We start from the raw sequence: 25784 nt of genomic DNA, 5'->3' as shown, positions 1-25784 counted from the left end.
ATTTAAAAATCAGAGGAGAGATTAAGTATATATTATGCAAATAGAAGACAAACTTAGAACCAGAAACAGTTTAAAAGTTAGAATGACAAATAATTTAAAATATTAAGCTGATTGAGAATAATTTTTGAATATAAACGTATAAAGAATCAGATTTGGTACAAAACATTTTCTACTTTCTATTGTGTGATATTTAAAGGATACCTATTAAATCCTGCTGTATTTAATGCTGAAATATCCAATACAGAATATACAGTAATGATAAAGTTACAAGATAGATCAGTAATAAAATTTGAAATTTAAAATGTCTGAAGTAGGGACCACTGTACTTTATAGGAAATGTTTTAAAATTGTGATGAGGGGGATGTTGGGGAGAAATATTTTTCAACTTCTTGTTGCATTGTGCAGAGTGTTGGACTAGATGACCCTGGAAGGTCCCTTCCAACTCTTTGATTCTATAATACACCCAGTAATGTACAACAATCTTTAATATACACAACTTGTTATATAATTCCTTCCCCCCTCTTCTGTAACCCTTCTTATTATCTTACTTTTTAAAATAAAAATATATTTAGAAAAAAAGGGGGGGGGGAGCCACAGAGCCTTGTGGTAATTTAAAGGCTAACAAAATTAGTATAGCCTAAGTCACTTTAGTGGGAACCCTTTTCATTTGAGTACCCTGTACTCTACCTCCACCCAAGCCAAATTTGCTGCTGTTTCAGTTTCAAAAAAATAGGGCGAGATAGGAAACTCCTTTCCTGTCCCTGGGTGTGGAAGGTGGGGTTTTGGGTTGTGCCTTTATACCACTGAGTGATATGGAAAACACAAGTGTCTCTTGTTCCCCCCGCCCCCGGCTTTGCAGTTTTTGCCAATATTGGCTGATTTTTGGTAAAACCCCCAGACAGGCCCTTTCGAAAGGAATAACAGTTCTATCTGAACAAGAAAGGGGAAGAAATAATAAAGCTTCTTTTAATTGAATTAAATGGAAAAAAGTGCCAGACTTGGAACTCAGAGATGGTGGGGGCGAGTCATAAACAGCTGTTATACTTTGGACTTTGGATATATTTGTCCTCGATTAACTCCTTGGCTTCAACCCCTGTCCCCTGGGAATAGGCCAGTCTCTACCGGGAAAAGAATCTTATTATCTGAGTTAACAGGAGACAGCTTCAACCATCTTCCACTAAGATTTCTGGAAGCCTGCTGGTTACACAAGAGGGGGAAAACAGTGTTAGAAGATGCAATTTAATCATGGCTCAATTTGATCCAGGATTTTGACTCTTCAGTCTGTTTTCAGTTCCAAGAAGATGCAAAGTAATAATAAATAAGAGACAGTGCCAGTGAGCATGTGCAGAACACTTTCCTCTCTTAGTTGAATGTCTTGCCTTTATGCAGCTTTGATGAACAGGGAAGGAAGGAATGGCATGACTTCCATCTCAAATATTGCCACATTCATTTTAAGGAACTGAACACTGAGCCTAGTCATGAGAGGGTTAATGTGGTCGCAGTGTAAACTAAAGGATTTGTAAGACAGGCAGTCAGCATTTAGTTTAAACCTGTATTTAAACTAAAGGGAGAAAATGTAGGGCTGCAGTGTTTACTCCAATGAATTAATTTAAAACTTAATTCGATCTCTTACCAAGATGTTATGTCATGGATATTGCCGTATGACTTTGGGCTTGTCACTGTCATCCTCATCTACCTCTCAGGGTTGTTGTTGTGAGGATAAAATGGAGAATCAGAGAAGCTTCTTTGAGTCCCCAGTGTGAAGAAAAATGAGGGAATATGTTCTGGATGAAGACATATATGTTCTGGAAGCCATAGAGTTCATTTGTACTTTACTGTTGCTAGATACAGCTTTGTTTCTACATCCCTCCCCTTTAAAGAAAGGATATTTCAAGGATATTAATCCCACAGACTAAAGAGTAGCAGTGTTTAGTGTTGGGTAAGACTTCCTGCTTGGGTTACACAGTATTTCCTTCCTGGACATGCTATACTGGATAACAGAGCTTGTGTGGATGCTCAGATCATACACATCCCTCATGAAATACTGGGTTGGATCCACTCCTTGTCAGTTGGGTCTACTGATCTTTCCCATCAAGTCTTTCTCCAACAGAGAGGAAGTCTTTTTTTCTCTTTTCTTCGTAGAAGCAGGTCTTTTTCCCTCAAAGGAAGAATAGTGAAAGGAAGTCATAGGACTGATACAGCTGATTCACTGTGATACTGTGGAATACTCCTACCATTTTCACACAAAGTGTAGACAGACTGTGCATTGCAATGCCACCTTTGGTGTATTTGTCTCCTTGGAAATGTTTATATGTCACCAAAATTCTGAATTCAGAGCACAGTTCCTATTTAAAACAAAATGAAAAACAATAAATAGCCAATCATAAAAAAGTACTAGTATTAAACGTATATCCTCCTAACTAGCCTGATCTTGATCTCAGAAGCTGGGCAGGTTAGTACTTAGAGACCACCAAAGGAAGTCTAGAGTTGCTACACAGAGACAGGCAATGGCAAACCACCTCAGAATGCCCCTTTCCTTAAAAACCCTGTGGGGTCACCATAAGTCAACTGCGACTTAACTGCCAAAAAAAAATATTAAACTTACAAGAGACTCAAACAGCACAAGAACACTTGAAACTACCTGATATTGACTTAGACCATCTGTCCATCAGGGTCAGTTTTGTGTACTCAGACTGGCTGTGGCTTTTCAGGCAGAGGTCATTCATGTCACCTTTTAATTGGAGATGTCAGAGATTGAACCCTGGGACCTTCTACTTGCCAGGAAGATTCTCTGCCACTGAACCATGGCCCTTTCCCATAAATAACCATAGAAAAGCAGAGCAAGAACATGAAGATACAAACAAAAATTACCTGTTGTTAGAAGTGTGGGGAAACAATAACTTCTTCCCTAAAAATGGATGCAGGGGAGGCCACACAAAAGAAAGCCCCACCCGTCTTGCCCCTGAAGATAGAGGCATACAGAATAAGGCCTCCAACCAAGATCTTGGGCAGGGCCATAGCCAGATTTAGCAGAACCAAGAAGGAAGTATAAAAATTAGCAAGAGGCTTTTAAATTTGTGGCAGTTCCATTTAACAAAAAGAAAGCTGCTTTCTTGGAACATGAACATTTCTGGTTTAAAAAGAAAATCCCAACAGAAGTGATGAGGAGCCCTCTAAAAAAGGTGTTTATCATCAGAAGGTAAACAGTTTTTTAAAAAGTTGCATTCTGCATATACGGTTCTGCTAAAGGTACCTAAAAACTTTAAAAAGCATGTTTAGATGTGAAAGGCTGGCAAGTGAACTGTAGGAGATTCAAAGAATCTCACAGAAAATTACTGTTCACAAATTACTGTTTTTTCTGTGAGATTCTTTGAAGCCCTTACTGAAAATACATCCCCCCTAAGTGGGGAAGGGTAGCTAGAGCAGTTGGCTAACTCGTGGGGGTGTCCTTTAAAATGCCAGAGAAAGCCTGAATACTAAGAACTGCAGTCATCATTTCCAGTGACTACTACAGGGAGTGAATCTTAAAATAATCCTGTCCTTTGGTTTCTGTTTTCTAGTTTCAGTAAGGTGTGGACAGCAAAGCTTTCCCTTTGCATTTCCTTTTCTCAGCTGTGCATTTCTTAAAATGTACGTTGTTGTTTTTCTGGTCCAGGACTGTGGTGTGTTATTGCAAAGAGTGCATCTTTAGTATGGGAAAGAAGAGAATTAGGATGTTATTTAGCTATCTTTATTGGGGGGTGGGCGGAATTTGGAAGAGGCAGAAATAATTTTATTGTCTGTAAGTTTGCACAGCTAGCTCTAGCCTGTAGATTCATCTTGAAAGTACTTGTGGGCTGCAGCTTCAGTACACTCAGTTGGCTGAAAGAATTTGCAGAAGCAATGGTTTTTATCATGATGAAAAACCTTGGAAGTGCCATTTTAAAAAACAAGAAAACAAAAACCATCCTGGTTAACTCAGCCTTCATTTAGAGAACAAAGCACAGCAAAAACGTACATTTTCCTCTACACAAATCATATTGCTTTCTTCTCTCCAGTCAAATGACTTTCTTAATAAATGAAGCAATCTTTGTATTCCACCCAGTACAAATATGTGACATTTAAGAGAGCAAGCCTAAGAAGGTCTACTCAGAACCATACTCATGTCTCCTCAGTGGGGCTTACAGTTAAGTTGGTTGCTTTCACAAGGTTTCCTGTCCCCTCCTTCAGTAGGGATCATGCATTTAGCTTTCTGAGGCATAAGGCCTTGTGTGACTTCTCTGGGGTCCCTTGTAGTATGGCTGTGGTTCAGCGGCAGAGCATGTACTTTGCAAGCAGAGGGTCATAGGTTCAATCCCTGGCAGCTCCAGTAAAAGAATCTCAGATAACAAGGTCTTCAAGAAAGACTTTTCTTGGCCTGAGATCCTAGAGAGCTGCTGTCAGTCAATCGTTTGCTGGGGGTACCAACAGGTCTGGCTTAGTATAAAGCCCCTTCATATGTTTGTGGGTGTTGGCTGGGTCCTTGATTTTGCTTTATAGGTCTGGCATCATGCAGTGGTGGCAGCTGTGTTTCAGCTGATAAAGATCCAACAGAAAGGGGAGGCAACTACCCTGCAAGCTCTGTGTGCGAGTTGCACCACCTGATATGGATTGTGCCACCCGATACAGACATAATGCTATGCTAGTGAATCAATAAATGCAAGATGGCTGTGCAATGGGAGCTGGTGTTTCTGACATACTCATTGGAAAGCTCGCTAGTTCACTTTTTGTTGCTTGGCCACTGCGAGGCTTGCCGAAGGGTAGAAGGGGGAGTCATTCTGGTGTATCGCTGAGTGGTTGGACTAGGATTTGGGAGACCTAGGTTCAGATCAGCCCCCTGCTCTGTTGTGAAACTCACTTGGGGGATACACACAGTATTAGCCTAGTCTGCTTCACAGGGTTGTTGTGATGATAAAATGAATGTTGGGAGAATAAGATATATAAATAAGTAATACTGCCAAGCCAACTGGCCAGGCTTGCCCTCTCTGTTTGCATGCAAAAATCAGTAGGTGTCATGTTTCTTAACATGGATATAAGCAGTAGCAGCTGAGAGTGTTTGTGGATTAGGCAGCTGATCAAGGCACAGAGACAATATTAAAAAGTTGGCAATTATATCAAGGGTTGGGGGCATGGCAGAGTGATTGTTGCTTGCGCAGGCAAGCGTGGGGCAGGTTTGTAGGGTTTTCGATCAGCTGAAGGCCTAGGCCTCTGCCATGTTGTTGGCCTTCCAGCGTAACTGATTGGCCACTAGGTGAGGCAGGATGCTGAACTAGACAGACTGCTGGTCTGATCCAGCGGGGTTGTTGCTAACGTTCTTATGAAACACTAACAGCACAATCCTAAACAGAGATACACCCTGCCATTGAAATCAATGGGTGTGAAACAATGTAGTTCTGATTAGGATTACACTGTGACCATTGTGTCCATCTCTCTTCCGGGGTGGGGAGAAATCTCAGTGCAGCATCTGAATGCACCACTGTGTGCTGGAAAGAAAACAGGGGGCTTCTGCTTCCTCTTTTCTGTTGAACTTCTCTCGTTCCCCACTCCTCTGTCCTTCAAGATGCCTGCCAGTCTGAGCTGTGTAGCCCTCTTGGCTTCTGTGGGGCTGCCAGGTGTCTCCTCACCACTGTGCCCCCCCACCCGTAGAGAGAGGGCTTGGGCTTCCCTCTGAACATCATCAGCCATATGCTCTCTCTCTCTCTCTCTGTGTTTGCAAGCAGTCCTGTGCCGCTTTGCAAAAGACCTGTTTGAGCATCCTTCTCGTTTAATGTACAGAAGAAAAGCCGTTAGAGGGCTTGTGGTCACCCAGCTGAGGCAGTGGCTTTGGTTGGGGGAAATGGGGTTTTGAACTGACAGTTGGGAACTGTGTCAGGTTATATATTGTTATGCTCAGACTGAGAACTCCTTTCCATGTTCTGCTTTTTTTGGTTCACAGATATATTCATTCAAGGGACTTCGGGGTGTAAAATCATGAGAGAAAGAATTTCTATATAGATGGCTTGTAAGCAATGTTCCCTCTAAGCTGCAGAGGCTTGTGAGCAAAAATTCTACTTTGTGAGCTACTGGCATTAAAGTTGTGGGCTACTGCATAAATTATTGTGCTCTGTGGCCATTTTTTCCTGAGCTGAGACAAAAATGTGTGAGCTGGAGGCTAAAAATCTGTGAGCTAGCTCACGCTAACTCCGCTTAGAGGGAACGTTGTTTGTAAGGCAGTTTTCATACTGTGGGGCTATGGTAGATTCCTGGAATAGGTGTGTGTGTGCCCCACCCAATCTGCAGCATTGATTTGACCCATCTAGGAATTTTTGGAAAAACAGGTGTTACACATTTGTGATACGGCAACTTCCATTTAATGGAGGAGAGCTGTTTTTGGGGGATGGGGATGGAGTTGGAATCTTTCTAACTGGTGCTCTCCAAATTTGACCTGTTCCTGTCTGCTCACCCAAGTTTCCCCTTGCTCAGAGCATTATTACTCTTCTCACATACAAGTCATCCTGAACAGACTTCTCCCTTCAGCTGTTTATGACTGTAAACATGACAGGTGCATTGGTAAGTGGTAACAAGGTAGTTAACTTGATTTAAGGCAAATGTATGTTAGTTGCAAGCTTTATCTTCAAATAAGAACAGTTATTGATATGATTCTGAAACTCATTCAGTGCAGCCCTGAACACAGTTATGCTTTTTTAAGTCCAGAAACTTCAGAAGAGTGTAACTGTGATTAGGACTGCACTGATGATTGCTCAAGCGCATGCACATAGGAATGGTTCGGATCTTGGAGGATCCTCAGGCTGTGACGTGCACTTAACAGCTCCTAAAGTTGCCAGCTTATAAACTAGACCTTCCAACTGTATCTTTAATATCAGTTTGATCTGCCAGCAATAATCATGCTATTTAATTTTATGTCAGGAAAACCTTCAGTGGCCCATTTGCATTCATTAATTCTCTATTAAGAGGGCAGGACATTTTCTTTCCTGGCCAGTTGGCAACTTTAGTTGCTCCTGCATGTAAAATCATATGAGAAGGAATTTATTTTTTTAGTTAGTTCGCTATGAAGGCCAGTATGGTATAGTAACTATATGTTAGACTAGATCTTGGGGCTCCAAGTTCAGATCCCCATTCTGCCATGAAAGCCATTCTCAGCCTAACCTACCTCACTGGGCTGTTGGGAGGATGAAATGTAGGAGAACTGTGTAAGCCAGTTCGGAAGAAAGGAAGAATGCATAAATAAGTAATATCTGAACTATCTCATAAGCATTTGGGCTTTGCTGATAGAATTATAGACATTAATGTTAGAAATTGCTGATTTTCCCATTCATCTGGTGAAAGATTCACCTGGAAACAGGCAGCCCCATCTCTCAAAGAAGGCTGGTGGGTGGCTCAGAAGAAGGCATGACTTTAGTTGATTACTTTATTTTTGTTTCCTGGGTAGCAGCCACTGTGTCAGTTGTCCCGTGTGCATGGATGTTCCTGCACTACCAGGCTGCTCGATTTCCTGATTCTAGCATGCTCCCACTGAGCACTAGTAACAAGAGCTTTGGTTCAAAGGGGTCTGCTACCCAACAGATGAGAAACAGAGTGCAGGAAGATAGTTGTAGGAAGCTGGTATGGTATAGTAGTGCTTAGCTGGACAGGGGAGTCCCAGCATCAAATCTCCATGCTGCTTCCTAGGTGTTTTGGGGGCAGTTTGCTCACCCTCATCTGCCTTGTTGCAAAAATAAAGCATAGTTGGGGATTATTATTATTTATCGATCGTATGGCGGGTAGTAGGGGAGAATAGGCTTGCCAACTTCCAAGTGGGGTCAGGAGATCTGCAATCACAACTGTTCTCCAGATTTAGAGTTCAGTTCCCCTGGAGAAAATGGTTGTTTTGGGGGAGGGAGTGTATATAGAGGTTGCCAGCTTCCAGGTAGGGGTTGAAGATCCCAAGAATTACAACTGTTCTCCAGACTACATGAGTTGCTTATGTATTTATTATTTATTTAAAACATGGATCCCACTTCTTCTGGAGAAAATGGCTCCTTTGGAAGGTGGACTGCATGGCATTATACCCTATCAAGGTCTCTCTCCTCCCTAAACCCTACTCTCTCAGGCACCACCCTCAAATCTCCAGCAGTGTCCAAACCTGGAGCTGGCATCCCTAACTCTAGGGCATTATATCCTGCTAAGGTGCTGCCCTCCCCAAACCCTGCCCTCCCAAGGCTCCTCTCCCAAATCTCCAGGAGTCTCCTAGCTTGGAATCGACAACTCTAGGGAAGGCTGCGCATTCCACCCTGAGCTAGTTGGAAGAAGAGCAGAATATACTGGAGAGGAGGCAGCTGAGAGGTGATATGATCACCATCTTCAAGTACTTGAAGGGCTGTCATATTGAGGATGGTGTGGGATTGTTTCCTGTGGCCCCAGAAGGTAGGACCAAAACGAGTGGGTTGAAATTAAATCAAAAGAGCTTCCGGCTTAACATCAGGAAGAACCTCCTGACAGTTAGAGCAGGTCCTCAGTGGAAGAGGCTTCCTTGGGAGGTGATGAGCTCTCCTTCCTTGGAGGTTTTAAAACAGAGGTTAGCTGACCATCTGACAGCAATGAGGATCCTGTGAATTTAGGGGGAGGTATTTATGAATTTCCTGCGTTGTGCAAGGGGTTGGACTAGATGACTCTGGAGGTCCCTTCCAACTCTATGATTCTATACTCCCCACAATAAGGATGAGTGTGTCTCATTTGACATGTCATCTTTGAAGGGGCGTGCGTATGTGTGTGACCAAGGGGGGGGGGAGAGAGGGACCTGAACAGTTTTTGAAAGAAAGGGGAAAGCCGCAGCAGAGTAAGTTGCTCATTGGGTGCCACCAAGGCAGGGTGATTAGGAGGCTAAAATGCTGGCGATCCTGGGGGTCCATGGAAATGGGAAGATCATATGATATGACCTCATATGATGCTTGAATTCAGCCTGTGAGGGAAGAACCAGAGGGGAACTTTGCCTAGGAACCCATCATGGGACTGCTCTTTCTGATGAAAATTCAGAGAATCACCACGGGGCTTTTGATGGAAATAAAATCCATGTAAAATGTCAAATCTATGTGAATTCTATACATCTACCCCTTTTCTGAAGCAGAGGACAACAGAGTTTCAGCCTGCTGCTGTTTTTCTTTTTTCACTGCTGTATAGGGCAGCTTCGCTACACAACAGTTTCTCTTCCCACCTCCTTTGTAACCCAAGACTTAGCATCTTGCCTTTCTTGTTTTACTTAGGTTTTCCTCCTGCCTTTAGATTCACAAGCTGGTTTATGTAATCTCTTCAAAACCATGAAAAACATCCCATTATTACACCAGTTTTGCCAGTGAGAGAGTGCACAGCTACCAGGTTAACAATATCGGCAACTGGCCAACCCCTTTGAAAGCATTGCGAAATAAAATTGTTTAAAAAAAAAAAACAGGAGAGAGGGAGCTTGGCAGACTGCCTTAAGTAGGCCCCCCTCCCCCTTACATTAGCAAATGAGGGGCCTGCCTGTGGGGCTGCTCCAAGGCCTTCTTCCCTTCCCCCCCTCCTTCCAATCCAGATTCCAGTGACTCCTCTTTCACCCAGCAGATGGAGGAATGGAATGTCCCCTCTGCCTTCTTGCTGGTGGAATCTTTCCTACCCTAGGAAAGGAATATACTTGGAAAGTTCTGGAACATCAGCACCAGGAGTGTTAGGATTCTGGTGCTGGGTCCATGGGAGGTGGGCATCTCTCTTTTGCTGTTGCCTTTGCCTGCTGGGGATGCCAGCCTCCAGGTGAGACCTGGGGATCCCCTGGAATCACAGCTTATCGCAAGGCTACAGAGAACAGTTCATCCAGAGAAAATGGATGCTTTGGATCGGAGGTATCAAATTCGTTTGTTATGAGAGCCAGATCTGACATAAATGAGACCTTGTTGGGCCGGGCCATGTCGGGCCAGGCCGTGTGTGTTCCTATTTAAGATTAGTTAGCAGAGATAGAAACTTTATAAAAGAATACAAACAAACACCATTAAATATTTTTTTAAAAAAAACACTTAAACTAAAACATGCTTAAAACGTTAGCACTTATTGGTCTTAAAGGTGCTTTGTATTTCTCCCATGGGATCCGGGGAACTGGGCAAAGGAAGCTCTGGCTCTTTCATTCCTTCCCCAAGGAACCAGGAGGGGGAGGAGCCTCAGCCAATAGAAGGAAGAGAGACTTGGCTCAGTAGCTCTGCTGTGTGATCGAGAGAGCTTGGCAAAGCAAGCTTTGTCTCTCCCCTCCCTCCCCAAGGGAGGAGCCTCAGCCAATGGAGAAAATAGGTTTTGCTGTGCAATTGAGCAAGCCTGGCGTTGATGCAGAAGAGAGCAAGAGACAGGGAGAAGGAAGCAGATGACAGCCAGTTGCTTGGGGGCCTGATAGGAGCCCTCTGGGGGGCCTGATTCAGCCTCTGGGCCGCATGTTCGACACCCCTACTTTGGAGGGTGAACTCTATTGCATTGTACCCCAGTGAGGTGCCTGTCCACTTAGGCTCCATCCCTAAATTTCCAGGAATTTCCCAGTATGGATCTGGCTACCCTATCCCCCATCTCCCGCCAATGGCCAGGGGAGATCTGGCAACCCTACTGCTCCCTGCACCCCAATAGCAGAGGCATCTGGGAGTTGCCTTACTCAGCGGCCATGCCTCAAACCCAGCCTAGCCAACCACTCTGGCTAGCAGTGTGTCCTTTGACTTACCCTCCCTCTTCTTCACTCCCGTGGCCTAGATGATTTGGGAGGCAGACAGAACAGCAGCAGAAAGAGATTTGTGCTTCCCTTGCTCTTAGCCCAGGGCGCTTGGCTCAGCTGGAGGCTTTTTTGAAGAACAGGATCCAAGACCTTGTCAAAGCGGTTCTAGCCAGAGTCGCTTTCCTATCTCAGAGCTGAGGCCTATGAGCAAAGGGGGGGAGGGGGAAACAGAAACAGAGGCTACCTGGGTTTTGAACTAAAGTGCAGTCCCACCACATCCTTCCCTTGTGGCCTGTCCTCAGGCATGATCCCAGGTGTCCGCTTCCCCCGACGATTTTGATACTTCTTCACAGACAAGGTAAGCACTAAAGCGCACTGAGGATTGCACTGAATACAACCGAGTTCAAGTGCCTCTCGTTAGTATTATTTCTAATAATCCTCCTGGTGTGTTCCAATCGATAGCCTGCAACTTAGAACCCATTGCTGGCAAAACTCCCCCCCCCCCCTTTGTCGCACCAACATCCCTGATTAATGTTATTTCTACCCCCTCTTTCCTACAAAAAGCTCAGAATTTTATCATCTGACTGGCCCAAGGAACCTGGAGTTTTTCAGCCTGGTTAAAACAGTAGTCAGTCCAAAACTCTGTCTAGCCGTAGTTCTGTCTGTCAGGAATCCGTGGACAGTTGAGAGTTAATCTGGTGTAACTAGGCCAGGCCCTCCAGCCTGCTCCTGCCAGGACCTTGTTTTGCCAGATCTGGGCAGTACGCCAAGTTCCTTTTGGCCGCAGTATAAAGTTGACGTAGTCAGAGCAAAAGCCTGTGCTGAACAAATGTGACCACTTCCCCTCAGGAAAACCAGGGACAAGCATGTCAGCGGGAAGGGGGCAGAGGAAGAATGCGTTCTGGCTGCCCAGAGGGGTCTGGGGTGGGGGACATGGAAATCTGAGGTGGTGACCTGCGGCAAAGGTGTGGGGAAAGGGCGTGGTGGGGAATCTGAAACAAAAGTGTGAAAAGGCAGTTATGCAGAGTAGGCCTCCCTGGGTCTGCCAGCCAGTCCTGTCCTTGACTTGGTCTTAGAGGGGAGGGTACATGAGGACAGGGAGATATAATCACCTAATCAAGGCCTAAAGACAGAGACTCTGCATTGTTTGGGCTGTTGACCGTTGTCTCAGTTTGGGGTTATTAGGGAGGGTTTGGGGGTAGGGTATTTAAAAGCATCGGACTTCAGATTTATCACTGTTGGTGCTCCTGTGAATGAAAACCAGCCCTGGTTTGATGATGATTATGCCAAAAGGGAACAGCATAGATTAAAACTGCAGCTGGAGGTGAAACCAGAACAACCCTGGATGTACTTCCATGTTGAAATGCTGAAGCCCAGTGCCAGAAAGGAGTGGGGTGACCTCGGCAGGCATAGGTACATTCACTTGAGGCAGAACAGCTTTGCCACAATATATTTTGTAATGTGTGTGTGTGTGATATGGAGAGTGATTTCAAGATGTAGCTGCAGCGCAATCCATGCAGTCTAATGAGAAATAAGATGACCTACAAAGAGCTTGCAGATGCATAAATTGATACATGCTTGTTCTTAGGTTATGCTGAGCATGTGTTCTTTGTGTGCCTGGTGCTTTCTGCCTTTTGTCACAATGGATGTATACTAGCTCCTTTCATAGTTGAACAATTTCCAGCCTCTGCTTTCACTTGGCAGACTTCATTTGGTGAGAGTCTGCCTTAGATATGCACATTCTGCAGGTGTCAGGCAGAACACATTTTGTTCACAGATCTCTGCTGGTCTTTCATTCCCCCCTCCTCTAATCCTGTGAGTTATTTGTTTGAAGTCTTCATCCTGATTCACAAGTACCTTTTGGCATTGCTTTGTATATCTCTCAGTAAAAGATAACTTAAAATGTGAGGGTGCATGAACTGAGAGCCCAGTAGAGTTGCCAAGGAAGGTGAAGAGATGGAGCCTGATGGGCAGAGATACTGGAGATTCCGGTGGGTGGCCCTAGGAAGCGTCTGTTGGGTGGAGCCTCAGGCACCAGCTGCCATTGGGTGATATTTTTAGAGAGCTTTATGTATTGTAAATGCCACTGTGTGTCTGTTTGCTGAGAGAGACCAAAGAAGGGTCCTCACCCAGTGGAGGAACTTTAACACTCAGCTAGGTCTGTGCTTGCTTAAAATGTTCAGGCAAAATTGCTTTGAGTCCCATAAAGTGAAAATTCAGCCACCTGTGCCTCAAGGCACAACACTCCATGATTCGCAGCCCTTCACCGAATATCGTCATTTTACTACGGGCCTGGGAGCAGCCAGAAATGCCGGTCTGTTTCCTTCGGAGCCTCCTGGGGTATTCGGGTGGGTGGGACTGAAGAACTCGACAACCGCCAGCGTTTGGACTGATTCCTATTGCACGCTTTCCCAGTGTATCCGCTGGTGGACAGATTTGCCTTCTCTGCGTGCAACATGGCTGCTGTCATTTGGCAGCTAACGTCTCGCGTTCTGCTTGTCTCTTTTTTCTCTAGCCCAGCTGGAGCTGACACTCGGAGGCTGCTGTTGCCGTGGTTGCCCTGGAAGATCCCGCACCCAACCCCTCCGCTTCCCTGTAGCCAATGAACTCAATGAACCCAATGAAACCATCGCTCCCACCCACCCCACATGGGTGAGTATGGCTCAGCCTGCCCCATCCCCACGCTCTGTCCATCTGCTTGCCTCCTTGTCATCCTTGAGAACGAAGTGGCTGGGCAGATACTGTGGTTCTTCTGGAGAATTTGATGTTGGGCACAGAATTCAGCAGACTGGCAGTTTTTTTGTTTTAAGGAAGCCGAGTTTTTAGCTGTTAGGGACTTCAAGCAAGCATGAAAGTGCATGTGGCTATGTCAAGCTTGCTAGCTGACCTTGGGCCAGTCGTGCACCCTTAGCCTAACCTGCCTCACAGGGTTGTTGTGAAAAAAGGAGGTGAGGAGAACGATGTTTAAGGCACTTTGGGTCACCATTGGGGAGAAAGAAAGGGTATCAATGAAGCAAATTAAATAAACAATAACTAAACAACACCTATTGCCCTGAATTCTTAAAAAGCCAGAGGGGACTTTCAGTAGTTGGGACATGGCTCCTTGCCATTCTCCTGAGATAAACAAAAATGTAATAATTATACTGGTTTGATTTTGTCTGATTTATGCAGGTCACTGAACTCAATTCTTGCAACCAGATTGTCTTGGAGCAAAAGTTTTAACAGGTGCTAAAAGCTCTCAGGATGGTCTCCTTGTATTGTGGACAGAGAGCCAGAAGCTGACCCCTGCCCACTAGTGAGACTGAAACTTCAGAGCTCAGTTCCGTCATTGTCTGGACCGGCATTGTGTAGCCATTTGACTGGGTGGTCAGAATGTGCTAACACCTGCAGTTGAAGAATCCATAGCCCAGCCCTTCACCATCTCTCTGTAGTGACCTGCAGCCAAGGATAAAGCACAGTGTACGGACAGACACGTAACACTTTAGCCCCGGTTTCTGTTTTCCGTCCCCCCTCTGGCCGCAGGTTTCTACATGTGTGTACTCCTCCATTCCTCCTTGGCTGCAGATCTTGCTTTGCAAACATAAACTTCTCCTCCCCCCACCCTTGTTACCATACTTTCCTGTCAACAGTTCTTCCTCTCTGGCCATAGATTTGATCTGCTGTTCTCTGCCAGCTGTGGTGCTTGTTTCTTACCTGTCCCCAGGTTTGTATTCTGTCAAGTCCATGAGCTCACCAGGCACTGATCTCTAAGTAATGCCTCCCAACTCAGTTTTCCATTTCCCGACCGCTGCTTCTGTCCATCCAGAGAATTTCCCATTTCCCTCCTGTTCAAGAATTCAGGACAGCGCTATGTGTTCAGAAAAGTCTCATTGCAGATTCCTTCCTGGACTTCAGAGTGCAGGTGGAAGATTACATTTTTGAATGCTCCCTCCATGTACAAATCTGTTTTCCAACAGACAACTTAGGGGAGGGACCTTGGCTTGGTGGTGGAGCAGCCCTTTTATATGCAGACAGTCCCAAGCAATGTTCCCTCTAAGCTGAGTTAGTGTGAGCTAGCTCATAGTTTTTTTAGCCTCTGGCTCACACATTTTTGTCTTAGCTCATGAAAAATGGCTCTAGAGAAAACTAATTTATTCAGTAGCTCACAACTTTAATGCCAGTAGCTCAGGAAGCAGAATTTTTGCTCACATGACTCCACAGCTTAGAGGGAATATTGGTCCAAAGTTCAATCTTTGGCATCTTCAGGTATGACGCTCTTGAGCAGCCAGTGTTAGGGAAGAACTTTACTCTTCCTGGGTCCAGGCATAACAGAGGGCAGGCCAGGGGTTTTCAACCATTTTTTAAGATGAGAAACCTCTGTAGCATGTGGTACCCTGTGAAATCTTAGTCTTAGATCTTATAATATCATTCCCCTTGCGCTTCTCTCTGGCCACTGTAAAAGCTTTCTCCCAATGCCGTACTTGCCAATGGGAACATAAGGGTTCCTTGAATAACATTGATCTTGCACACAAGATAGTGCTAACTGCAGAGGAAATGAGCACCACAGCAGAGAAAAACTTCCACCTTGCCCAAATAAACAAAAAACCTTGGGATGATGTATCAAGTTTTGCAGAAGCCTTGGCGGAATCCTTCCACATCAGTTTGCTCATGGAATTTAAGCTTAATCCTGGATGAAAAAACTCTGGCACTGAGCTAAAAAGGTAAAGGTAAAAGTAGTCCCCTGTGCAAACACCGGTCGTTTCCGACTCTGAGGTGGCGTTGCTTTTACAAAGGCCAAAAGGTCTGATTTCATGTCAGTCAGCTTTATATGTGTCTGAGCTCTTCCCTTACGACAGCCAGCAGAGTATCAGCCCCTGGCAAGGGTGGGGATAATTGCCATGATAATACCACATCATGTGGTAAGATTTTAGAGGTGGAGAACTTTCTCTTGGGATCAGCATCCCTATAGCAACCTCTCTCTATATATAAATGTATATATACACACACACATACCTCAGCAGCAACATTACCCAAGCCCTGAACATTTGAAGGGCCTCTGCTGTGTTGGTAATAGAAAGACGCTTGATCTGGTGACTTTCCAGTAGCAGGCAAAGAAATTGTTGTTTGTACAAGCTTGCTTATTTATTTATTATTTTAATTTGATTTTTGGCATTATATATCCCACCATTCTGCCTGATTGGGGACACAAAGCGGTGTTTCGCATCGTTCCTGCCTCCTCCACTTAATCCTCATGACAGCGGCCTTGTGAGGGTTGGTTAGGCTGAGAGACGGTGACAGGCCCAGGCCCAGGGTCACCTGGCAGGCTTCCCTGGTTGAGCAAGGGATTTGAACACAGCCATTCCAGGTCCTGGCCCAACACTAACCACTACACCATACCAGACTTGTTAAAGGGGTGGGGTTGGCTTGGCCACTGGGCATGATGTAGTGGTTCTGAGCAGTGGGCTATAACCTGGAGGACTAAGTTTGATTCCCCACTCCTTCTCCACTTGAAGCCCACTGGGTGACCTTGGGCCAGTCACAGTTCTCTCAGAACTCTCAGCCCCACCTTTTTCACAAGGGGCCTGTTGTGGAGAGAGGAAGGGACTGTGATTGTAAGCTGCTCTGAGACTTCTAAAGGTAGAGAAAAGTGGGGTATAAAAACCTACTCTTCCTTTCTTTCCTGTTTCTGTTATGCTGCCTGCTGATGCCCAGATTCTGGTTGATTTTATATTAATTTGGTGTGGTGTCATTTGCTTTGTTGTGCCTAGAATTGGAAGTTTAAAAAAATATATATATGGTATGTTTTATATTTTATGGTAATCTCATGTTTTTGTGATATTCCTTGGCTATTCTTAAGCTTTCCAATAAAGGAAATAAAGGTTCTGAGACTTCTGTCCATGATGTCTATTTCACGCTTACAAGTTTTGATATTGCATCCACAGAGCAACAGGACTTCCCTGTGTGAATTCTCTTATCTCCCATCATTCCTGCCATTCACCCACTCCTTCCCCCCCTGCCTCGCTAGAAATCTCTCCCCACCTTTCTTTTGCGCTGCTATCCTGTCACTTCCCCAAAGGCTCCTAATTAAATTGTGCCTGTGTTGTTGTTTTTTTCTCCCTTAGTGATGGTTCATATGCCTACGAGTCAGTACCTTGGCAACAGAATACCAATCAGCCTGCAGGATCTCTCTCAGTGGTAACCACGGTGTGGGGAGTCAGCAACACATCCCAGAGTCAGGTAGCTTGGACAGCCTTCCAAAATGGTGGGATTGGGCAAGGGTGTGTGTGTGAGAGAGGGAGAAGGTGAAAGATGGAGGTGAAGCTTGTGGCATCTGAGCTGCACATTCTTGACTACCCTGCTGAGTAGCCCAAAGCTCACAAGTCAGAGAAAACTAGTTTATCTGTGATCCAGCTTTGAAATGGGGCTGCAGTGCTTAGTCGATTTGATTTCAAATTTTCATTCTTTAATACATGAAATTGACTAACCATGGCAGCCTCAATATAATAGGGACAGCAAACTTTTTAAAGTTATTTAGGACTTTTAATGTAAACAACCATTTTGTTGGGAGGCATTCCTGTTTCTCCCTCACACAGGATGGAATGCCTGTTCAGAGCGTGCCTGCAGCAATGCATCCCGCCCCCCATTTTAGAACTATTGTTTTATTAATTCCCAAATTCATGCAGCTTCAGTGCTATCTATAATTGGTAATTAACTCTGGATCTCCTTAACTGAGTCACAGCCTTTATTTTTATCCCAGTTTTCAGACACACACTATTTCCACAAAGCAGCTTTTATACTATCTGATCTCAGAGGTACATGGCCTGGACGATTTGGTGGGGTCTTTTCTTGGGTCTGAACTGTTCTTGCAGCACTGAACTTTTTGGAAAAGGGAAAACTGTGTTTAACATCTGCCCTGGATGAGGAAGTGAAGCCTCGTCATTTCTTCCTAAGCAGTCATAGAATCACAGAGTTGGAAGGGATCTCTAGGGTCATCTAGTCCAATCCCCTGCACAATGCAGTAAATTCACAAATACCTCCCCCTAAATTCACAGGATCAGCATTGCTGTCAGATGGCCATCTAGCCTCTGTTAAAAAAAACCTCAAACCTCCAAGGAAGGAGAGCCCACCACCTCCCGAGGAAGCCTGTTCCACTGAGGAACCGCTCTAATTGTCAGAAAGTTCTTCCTAACGTTGAACCGGAAACTCTTCTTCCACATCAGCTTGCCTTTTCCCCCTCCATCTAAAGCATTCCTTGAACTGGTGTGCTGTAATGACTAACTATTCAATCCTAAACAGAATTGCACCCTTCTAAACCCACTGATTTGGTGGAAAGTGCCATCAAGTTGTAGCCAACTCATGGCGACCCTCATACGCTTTTCAAGGTAAGAGAAAAAACAAAGTTAGTTTTCCATTGCCTGCCTCTGCATAGCACTCCCATCCAGATACTAACCAGGGTGGATCCTGCTTTGACAAGGTTGGGCTATCCTGGGCCATCCAATAAGTCAGGATACTTAGATGGGTGTAACGATGCTTAAAATTGCAAATTGTAGTTTGGGAGATCCCTAGCTCAAATCTTTCCATGGCTTTTACGCACCTTCCCACATCACCTTCTCATCTGTAATATGGGTATAATAGTACTGGCCTATCTTATTCAACAAGACAGTGTACCTAATGTACTATAAACATTGAAAGTGAACTATACACGCTTCATATTTATTGTTGGTCTTCTTCTTCCTCTGCTGCTGCTTTGGTTCTTACCCTTCTCCCTGGCCACCTCCAGTCCCTATACATTTGCTACCTTTTTTGTTATTACTTTGAACTTTTTAAAAACAAAATCTTCTTTTTCTCCAGTGTGTCACTGTGGTTATTAATACTATTATAAATTATATACTGCTTTTCTTCCTCGAAAGGAACTCTGCATATATATCAGTGGCTCTCAGTGTTTTGTAGTGGGGATCTGCTACAGTAAAGGTCCAGGGGGGAGTGGGGGAAGGCTATCATGCCTACCACCCACCCTTCCATGCTGCCTGTAGCTGGGTCTGAGCCAAACTCCCATAGCTCTCAGAGGAAGGTGGTGCTCTCTCTCCAAGGGAATATGTGGGGACAAAGGCCTTGGCCCTCCTTCCTGCTTATGAGTGGAGATGAGGTTGAGGCTCCTCATTTAGCTTCAGGCTCCATGGGGACAGTGGCACAGACCACTTCTTTCCCCCTCCCCCCTTTCTCCGGCCTTGCAATGCTGATTCATTTGAGGGGAGTGAGAAACTGCTGCTATCTTCTCCTGTTCTTTAAAAGCTGGTGGGTGAGGAAGAGGGAAGAGGATTCCCCTTCTGCTGCAAAGAATGTAAAAGATAAGATAAATTCACTTCCCACCAGGACCTGCTGCTTTTCATCATCCATATGCATTAATAATGTGTTATTTGAACTAAAAGGCAGACAGCAAGAGGGGTTTTCCCATTCTTTGGAGCCCCTTCTGTTACTAAGCACATTAAAACAAATGATTGATTTACTTGCCACATACCAGAACTTTCCCTTTGGGGAAAAAGGCAGCTGATTTTTAAAATTCCTCCCCCTCTTTTTCCTTTCCCATTTTCAAGTAGATCCCCTTTTTTTGTAAGGCTGGGCCTAGTTTTCATATGCATCAGATGAAAGTGGTGGAACCTGGACTAGTAGAGTGGATTTTGCCACTTCAAACTGTAGGTGAAGGATACCGATTGCATAAACAACTGCCTGCAAGGGGGGAAACAAAGCTAGCTCTTTAGCAAAAGAGGCTGTAACGCAGCCTGCTTTGTGTTATGCTAGTTTTCTGTGTGCAGGGAGTTGTTTATATAGGGAAGCCCCCATAAATGTGAGCCACTTCCTGTTCACACCTGCAGGTTCAAGAGATGGAGTCCAGTTTACCAACTCTCACCTCTTATCACTTTATACTGTACATGCAGATTGGGTCTAAATTTCAACCCGTTGCTGTGGAAATATTTGGTCTGGAAGGCAGGGTGAAAATGCTTTGCATAAACAAATGAAGGAAGCCCAGAGCGAGAAGAAAGCAAATACATAAATAGCCCTCAGCTTAGTTTCTCTGCAAGCTCCCAGATACCTTAAATCAATAGTGCAATCCTATGAGGTGTTACTGTGGCCTGAGCCCATCGAAATAGGGCTGTGTCACTAGTCCTTTAAGCTCTATTAGCTGGCGAAGATTTAGCTGAGGGTTCCCCCCACCCCAGTTGGCTCCTTTTGCCATTAGTTAAGCAGGAGATGCCTCTGTTAATCTCTTGGTTTGTATCCTTTCCATCTTGGCCTTTGAACATTTCTGCTCTTATTTGTTCGTTGAAATGTGGAAAACGCTCAAAAACACGTACAACTTGGTCATCTGACAACCATCTGTATGAATCCAGATTTTTTTTTTAATATCAACCCTACTTTTTAAATCTTTAGCATCAGATAATAAAATGGGGGCAAGATGAATATCAACCCTACTTTTAAAATCTTTAGCATCGGATAATAAAATGGGGACAAAATGATGAGGAATAGCAATTGCAGCAGATGGAGCCTAATCTCAGGTCTCCATCATTTCCTTTGTGCCATTTATTGTTTTTTCTGCACCAATCATTTATTCATCCTTCTGACGATGCTCTTCTTCAGCTTTGCCCACACTACTGTACTTGAGTTATTCCACCTAGGGTTGCCATTTTTAACTGCACGGGAATTAGATGGATGAATCTTTTCCTGGCATGGGGAAAGCTTCAGTTGCTACATTTTTGTGTCTTGGGCTGCTGTATAAAGACTTTGAAGAAATAGTAGTTTAAAAAAAAAACAGGTATTCCTAGCTCCGCCCTCAAGTTGCTTTGTATAGAATAAGGACAATAAGAGAACATAAGAGAAGCATGTTGGATCAGGCCAATGGCCAATCCAGTCTGACACTCTGTGTCACACAGTGGCCAAAAAACCCAAGTGCCATCAGGAGGTCAACCAGTGGGGCCGGGACACTAGCCTTCCCACTGTGCCCCCCCCCAAGCACCAAGAATACAGAGCATCACTGCCCCAGACAGAGAGTTCCAACGATAAGCTATGGCTAATAACTACTGATGGACCTCTGCTCCATATTCTTATCCAATCCCCTCTTGAAGCTGTCTATGCTTGTAGCTGCCATCACCTTGTGTGGCAGTGAATTCCAGTAATACCTGTCACTCCAAATGAAGATGGGATTTGGCTTCCTATATACGATGAAAGTCTTTGTCGTGCTCTCTTGCTTCCTCACCCTGCATCTCTTGGGTTCTAACTTCTTGCAGGTCTTTGGAAACCCCATGGGCCCTGGGGGAAACACTTCTGGCAACCCCATGATGCCCAGTGTGGCCAGCAGTGGCTCTGGAATGAACTCTCCTCCGTTTATGGGACAGCAGCCTTTCCAGGAGGGCTCCACCGGCAAGGGCTACGTGCAGCCTGGCATGTATGGGCGCACCACATACCCAGGAGGGCCAGGCTTTACTACAAGGTAAGATTAGAACCATAGTCTCATTTAGTGATGATTCTGCACTGTGTCCTGGTAAGAAGTGCATTTTCTTTCCTGCACTGTTACTTGAGTATCTCAGTGCCTGCGGACTGCTAGGACTTAGTTGGGTTTAACATTCACTGTGTTCCACAGTATGAGGACATCATGACACGGCAGCTTGCTGGGTGACCTTAGCCCTGTCAGTCTCACTCAGCCAAGCCTACCTTACAGGGTGACTGTGCGGGTAAAATGGAGGAGGGGGGAACGATGAAGGTTTCTTTGGATTCCCCATGGGGAGAAAGGTAAAGGTAGCCCCCTGTGCAAGCACCGTGTCGTTACCGACCCATGGGGCGATGTCACATCATGATGTTTTCTTGGCAGGCTTTTTTACAGGGCAGTTTGCCATTGCCTTCCCCAGTCAGGAGAAAAGCAGGGTATAAATAAAGAAATACACAAATACTTTCATTTAACAATGAAGTCCTGTGCAAGGTATCCATTAAAGTCAGCGGACCTAGAAGGGAGGGGGGGTGACTCTGCTTAGGATTTTCTTGTATATTTCCAACCTGACTCTTCCCGATATAGCGAGTAAACATGGTTAAAAAAACAACTACTGTATTTTATGGGTTGCACTTCACACACATTCACACCCACAGCATTTCAAAATCCCCTGTGCCTGCTTCACCAGCCGTTAAAACTCAGTCCAAATGAGACGTCTCATCTTCTTTTGTCAAATGTGAGTGTCTGGCAGGCTCAACAACTGCAAGGCCTCCATTAAGCACATCGCTTTACGTGCTGCTGTGAGATGGACTTGGCAGGTCAGTGGCCTACAGAACAGGATCTGTCAGGCAGGTTTGGTTGGCTGTGGCGTGCTTGACTTCTAATCAGAAGTGGATAGCAGCTGCTACCAGTAGTCAACAAAGCCGTGAGAGTCCGAAACAGCTTTCTTTTCCTGCGGGAATCCCAGCGAAAGGCAAGAGACAAAACTGGTTTTGAGAGTTTCCCATTGCCTGTTTCTTCCAGTTGTTGAGATGGGACATCAAGGCCTGCTGGCTCAGAGCAAAGGTGCCTGGTTCACCTAGTGGTCAGTGAAGTGCCCTTGGGAAACTTGCAGGCAGGACAAGAAGTCCTCATCTCCCCTTATACCCCCTCCCCCAATGACTGGCATTCAGTAGCATAATCTCTCAAGACATGCCTCTGAAGCCCCCTTGGCTGCACCTTGTCTGTAGCAGCTGCTATTTCAAGGTATACTGTCTCCAAACATGAAGGTTCCATCTAGCTAATAACTGTTAGTGAGCCTATCCATGTATTTGCCTGATTCCCTGTTTAAGACTACCTAAAGGAGCAGTCATTGCCACATCATGTGGGAGCAAGGTCCACAAGTTAATAATGCACTATACGAGGCAGTGTTTTCTTGTCCCAAATACACTGCGGGTCAGTTTTGGCGGGAGCCTTTTGTTTCTTTCTTCAGGGTCTGAAAACAAGCAGAGGCTGACAGATCTGTCTGCCTCTCTCACACCATTCTTCCTCAGGGCTGCACACCTTGGCTGTTTTGGGTCCCTGTTGAGGAGAAAGGTATAAAAGAAGCAAAATGGTATAAAAGAAGCAAATAAAATCAAATAAATGGTCCTCCTGTCCTCCATTTTTATCTGTTTGAAAAAGAAAAACCACTATTCCCTCATTAAGAGGATAATATGTGAATCAGCTCTTTGTGTGAAGGAAGAACAGGACTTAAGATGAGGCACATGCATGGAAAACTAAGCCCTCAGACGAGTCTGACTAGCTGCAGAAGGCGTCATCCCCCTCATAGTGTCATTACTGATGAGTGGAGGGGGGGGAGGCCATGTATGTGAGTAAGAATGTCTGCCGGCTCATCGTCATCAGGCTTGGTTGCATAACCTCCATCCTTGTATTATCATCTTGCCCTGTCTGGGCCTCTAATTGCTGTCCAGTAGCTCTCTCCTCCCCGCTCCCTGCCCCCACAATTTCTTCCCACAGGCTAAAGAACCAATAGGAACTCTTGTATTTTTTCAGTATTCCTCAAAAGCCCAGTAGCTTCTGTGAAACTCTGGGCCTTGCAATGGCCACTTGCAGATTTGGTGACAAGTTTATCATCCTCTCTGGCTATTAACAGTCACACTGGTTCCTAATTTTAATAAAGAGTTTGTACCCTATGGCTCTTCAGATAGCCTGGTCATTAGCCATTCAGGTCTTCAAACAAACTCTGAAATGGGCCCAGAAACAAATTAGGAACAGAGAAGATAATATACACTTATTAAAACATGAGAGGAACCCTCCTGTGTCTCACACAGTGGCCAGCCAGTTGCCCTGGAGGGCCAACAAGCAGTACATAGAGGCCAAAGCCTTCTCTTGATATTGCCTTTTAGGCCACTGGTATTCACAGGTTTACTTCTTCTGGATGTGGAGGTTCTCTTTGTCCGCCATGGGTCACTGATGGACTTGGCCTCCCTGAATCTCTCTACTTTCCTTTTTAAAGCCATCTGTGCTAGTGGCCATCACTATATCACTCAGCCTGAGACTTAGGGAAAGCAGGATGTAAATATTTTATTGATAATAGCAATACATCCACTGGCAGTGAATCCCCCAACTTAATTACTCATTGAGTGAAACACTTCCTTTCGTCTGTCCTGAATCTGTTGCCCACCAGTTTTCCTGGCGGTTCTCAAACAGCAGTTCCCTGTTGGGACTCCTCCTGTCACATCCTCGTCCTCTGTTCAATTGTTGTTTCCAAATATTTTTCAGAGAGATACGGCCCTGAGTAGATCGTGTTACAGTCGGCTGATCTGGTTATGACGAGGGTGTGTGTCACTGGGGCCAAAGTATCTCAGTTAATATCCTGCGGCTTCTGCTGCACCACCACTCAGCGGCTGGTGATGGGGCTGAGTGATCTGACCTGTCTGACAGGTGTCATCAGAAGAGGAAAGGGGGAAGAGGTGGATTTGATTGCAGCAAGGGCTGTACACCTGGAACCAAGAGAGCCCAAGTTCACACGTGCCTTGGCTTTAGTTATTGTTTCATTTCTAAAATTTGTTCTGATTGTAGTCTTGGAGTTTTAAGGAAATGAGGGGTACATTGATCAGGGTCTAGGAAGGTTTCTGTTTTTGTGTTTTGCCACAACCTTTCTCAAAGAAGCCAGGGTGGGTACATACATGATCTCTCTCCCTTTTATACTTCTGACAAATCTGTGAGGTAGGTTATACAGAGAGATAATAACTGGCCGAAATGTTACTTGTGGCTGAATAGGATTTTGAACCCAGGTCTCTGCTGTCTGCACAGAACAATTACACCACATTAGCTTTTAAGTAATACAGACGATTGAGAAAAACTTGTTGAAATAGGAGCCATAAGGATGAACAGAGAAGGAGCCATAAGGATGAACAGAGAAGGCATATGCTTTCTAGGCTTGATAGTCACCCATCGAAGGCTCCTCTTTGGATTTTGAACTTTCTATACAATTTTATGACGTTTGTCAGATTGCTACAAAGGCTAGAGTCTTGCTTTTCAAAAGACTGTTAAAGCTGCACATGCGAGGATGCTGATGTCTATTTCAGATGCCAGATTCTGCCTGTCTTCTGCATACAAGGAATGGGTACATCCGTCTCTGTAACCTCCTTTTCTCTCCAGTTATACAGGAAGCCCAAATGGCCCTGGGGGAATTGGCATCCCCTCGCACACCGGGAGGCCCCCTGCAGACTTCACCCAAGCTGCGGCTGCTGCTGCCGTTGCAGCAGCAGCTGCCACAGCCACGGCCACGGCTACAGCCACAGTCGCTGCTCTGCAAGAGAAGCAGAGCCAGGAGCTGAGCCAGTATGGAGCGGTAAGATGCAGGCTGTCAGTCAGTGCATGGGGCTTCTCAGTGTTGGGGGAGGTGAAGGAAAGAGCTAACAGAATATGACTTGACCATTGAGGAACAGCATAAAGTGGAAGGAAAAAGGGTTTAATGTTATTTATAAGAGGCTCTATGTGTGTGTATGGAGATTTGTTAAAAATGCCATGATGCCTCCCCAGAGGGTATTGTGGGTTAAAGGACAAGGAGAGGCAAACAGATGCAAATATAAGCAGTTAGAGCCATAGAGTTGGAAGGGACCTCCAGGGTCAGGGTCACAATGCAGGAAATTCACAAATCCCCCCCCCCCACACACACACACACCCCAGTGATACCTGCTTCATACCCAGAAGATGACAAAAACAAAAAACCTTCATGATCCCTGGCAAAACTGGCCTGGAGACAAATTGTTGCTTGATCCCAAAATGGTAAACAGAATTTCCTTGGGTGTAAGAAATGGCCATGAGAACTAAGCACTGTTGCAGCCCTTTCTGCCAAAGTTGTAACTTTGGGCTGAAGTGGGGAGAAAGGCCTTGCTTTGAGCGGCAAACCAGCAGTACGCTTAGATGGGCAGGCAATAAGAACATTCCCCCAAATCTTCTGCCTCACAGCTCTGGAGGTTCATGCACCCTGCCCTCCTCAGCCACACAGATGCCTTTGGAGCAGGTGTAGAAGACAAAGTGTCTACTCTGTGGAGGTTCAGGTGGCAAGACATCCAGGGCTGGTCCTAAATGCACACGCCTTTTTTGTGGCCTTCCTACTTG

At 45.1% G+C, this 25784-nt stretch overlaps 1 protein-coding gene across 1 annotated transcript in view; it reads left to right on the top strand.

Annotated features, from left to right (window-relative positions):
* Positions 1–25784, top strand: part of ZMIZ2 (zinc finger MIZ-type containing 2) — a 124021-nt gene that overhangs the window by 65127 nt on the left and 33110 nt on the right. The window contains exons 2-5 of the mRNA XM_060250423.1: positions 13230–13366; positions 16816–16930; positions 20977–21179; positions 24819–25011. Coding sequence (XP_060106406.1) covers positions 13317–13366; positions 16816–16930; positions 20977–21179; positions 24819–25011 — 561 coding nt within the window. The 5' untranslated portion in view covers positions 13230–13316. The remainder of the gene's footprint in view (positions 1–13229; positions 13367–16815; positions 16931–20976; positions 21180–24818; positions 25012–25784) is intronic.

Source organism: Heteronotia binoei, chromosome 12 (assembly GCF_032191835.1).
Source record: "Heteronotia binoei isolate CCM8104 ecotype False Entrance Well chromosome 12, APGP_CSIRO_Hbin_v1, whole genome shotgun sequence".
Classification (NCBI taxonomy): Eukaryota; Metazoa; Chordata; class Lepidosauria; order Squamata; family Gekkonidae; genus Heteronotia; species Heteronotia binoei.
Note: the sequence above shows the minus strand (reverse complement) of the source record. Positions and strands in the feature narration are given on the sequence as shown.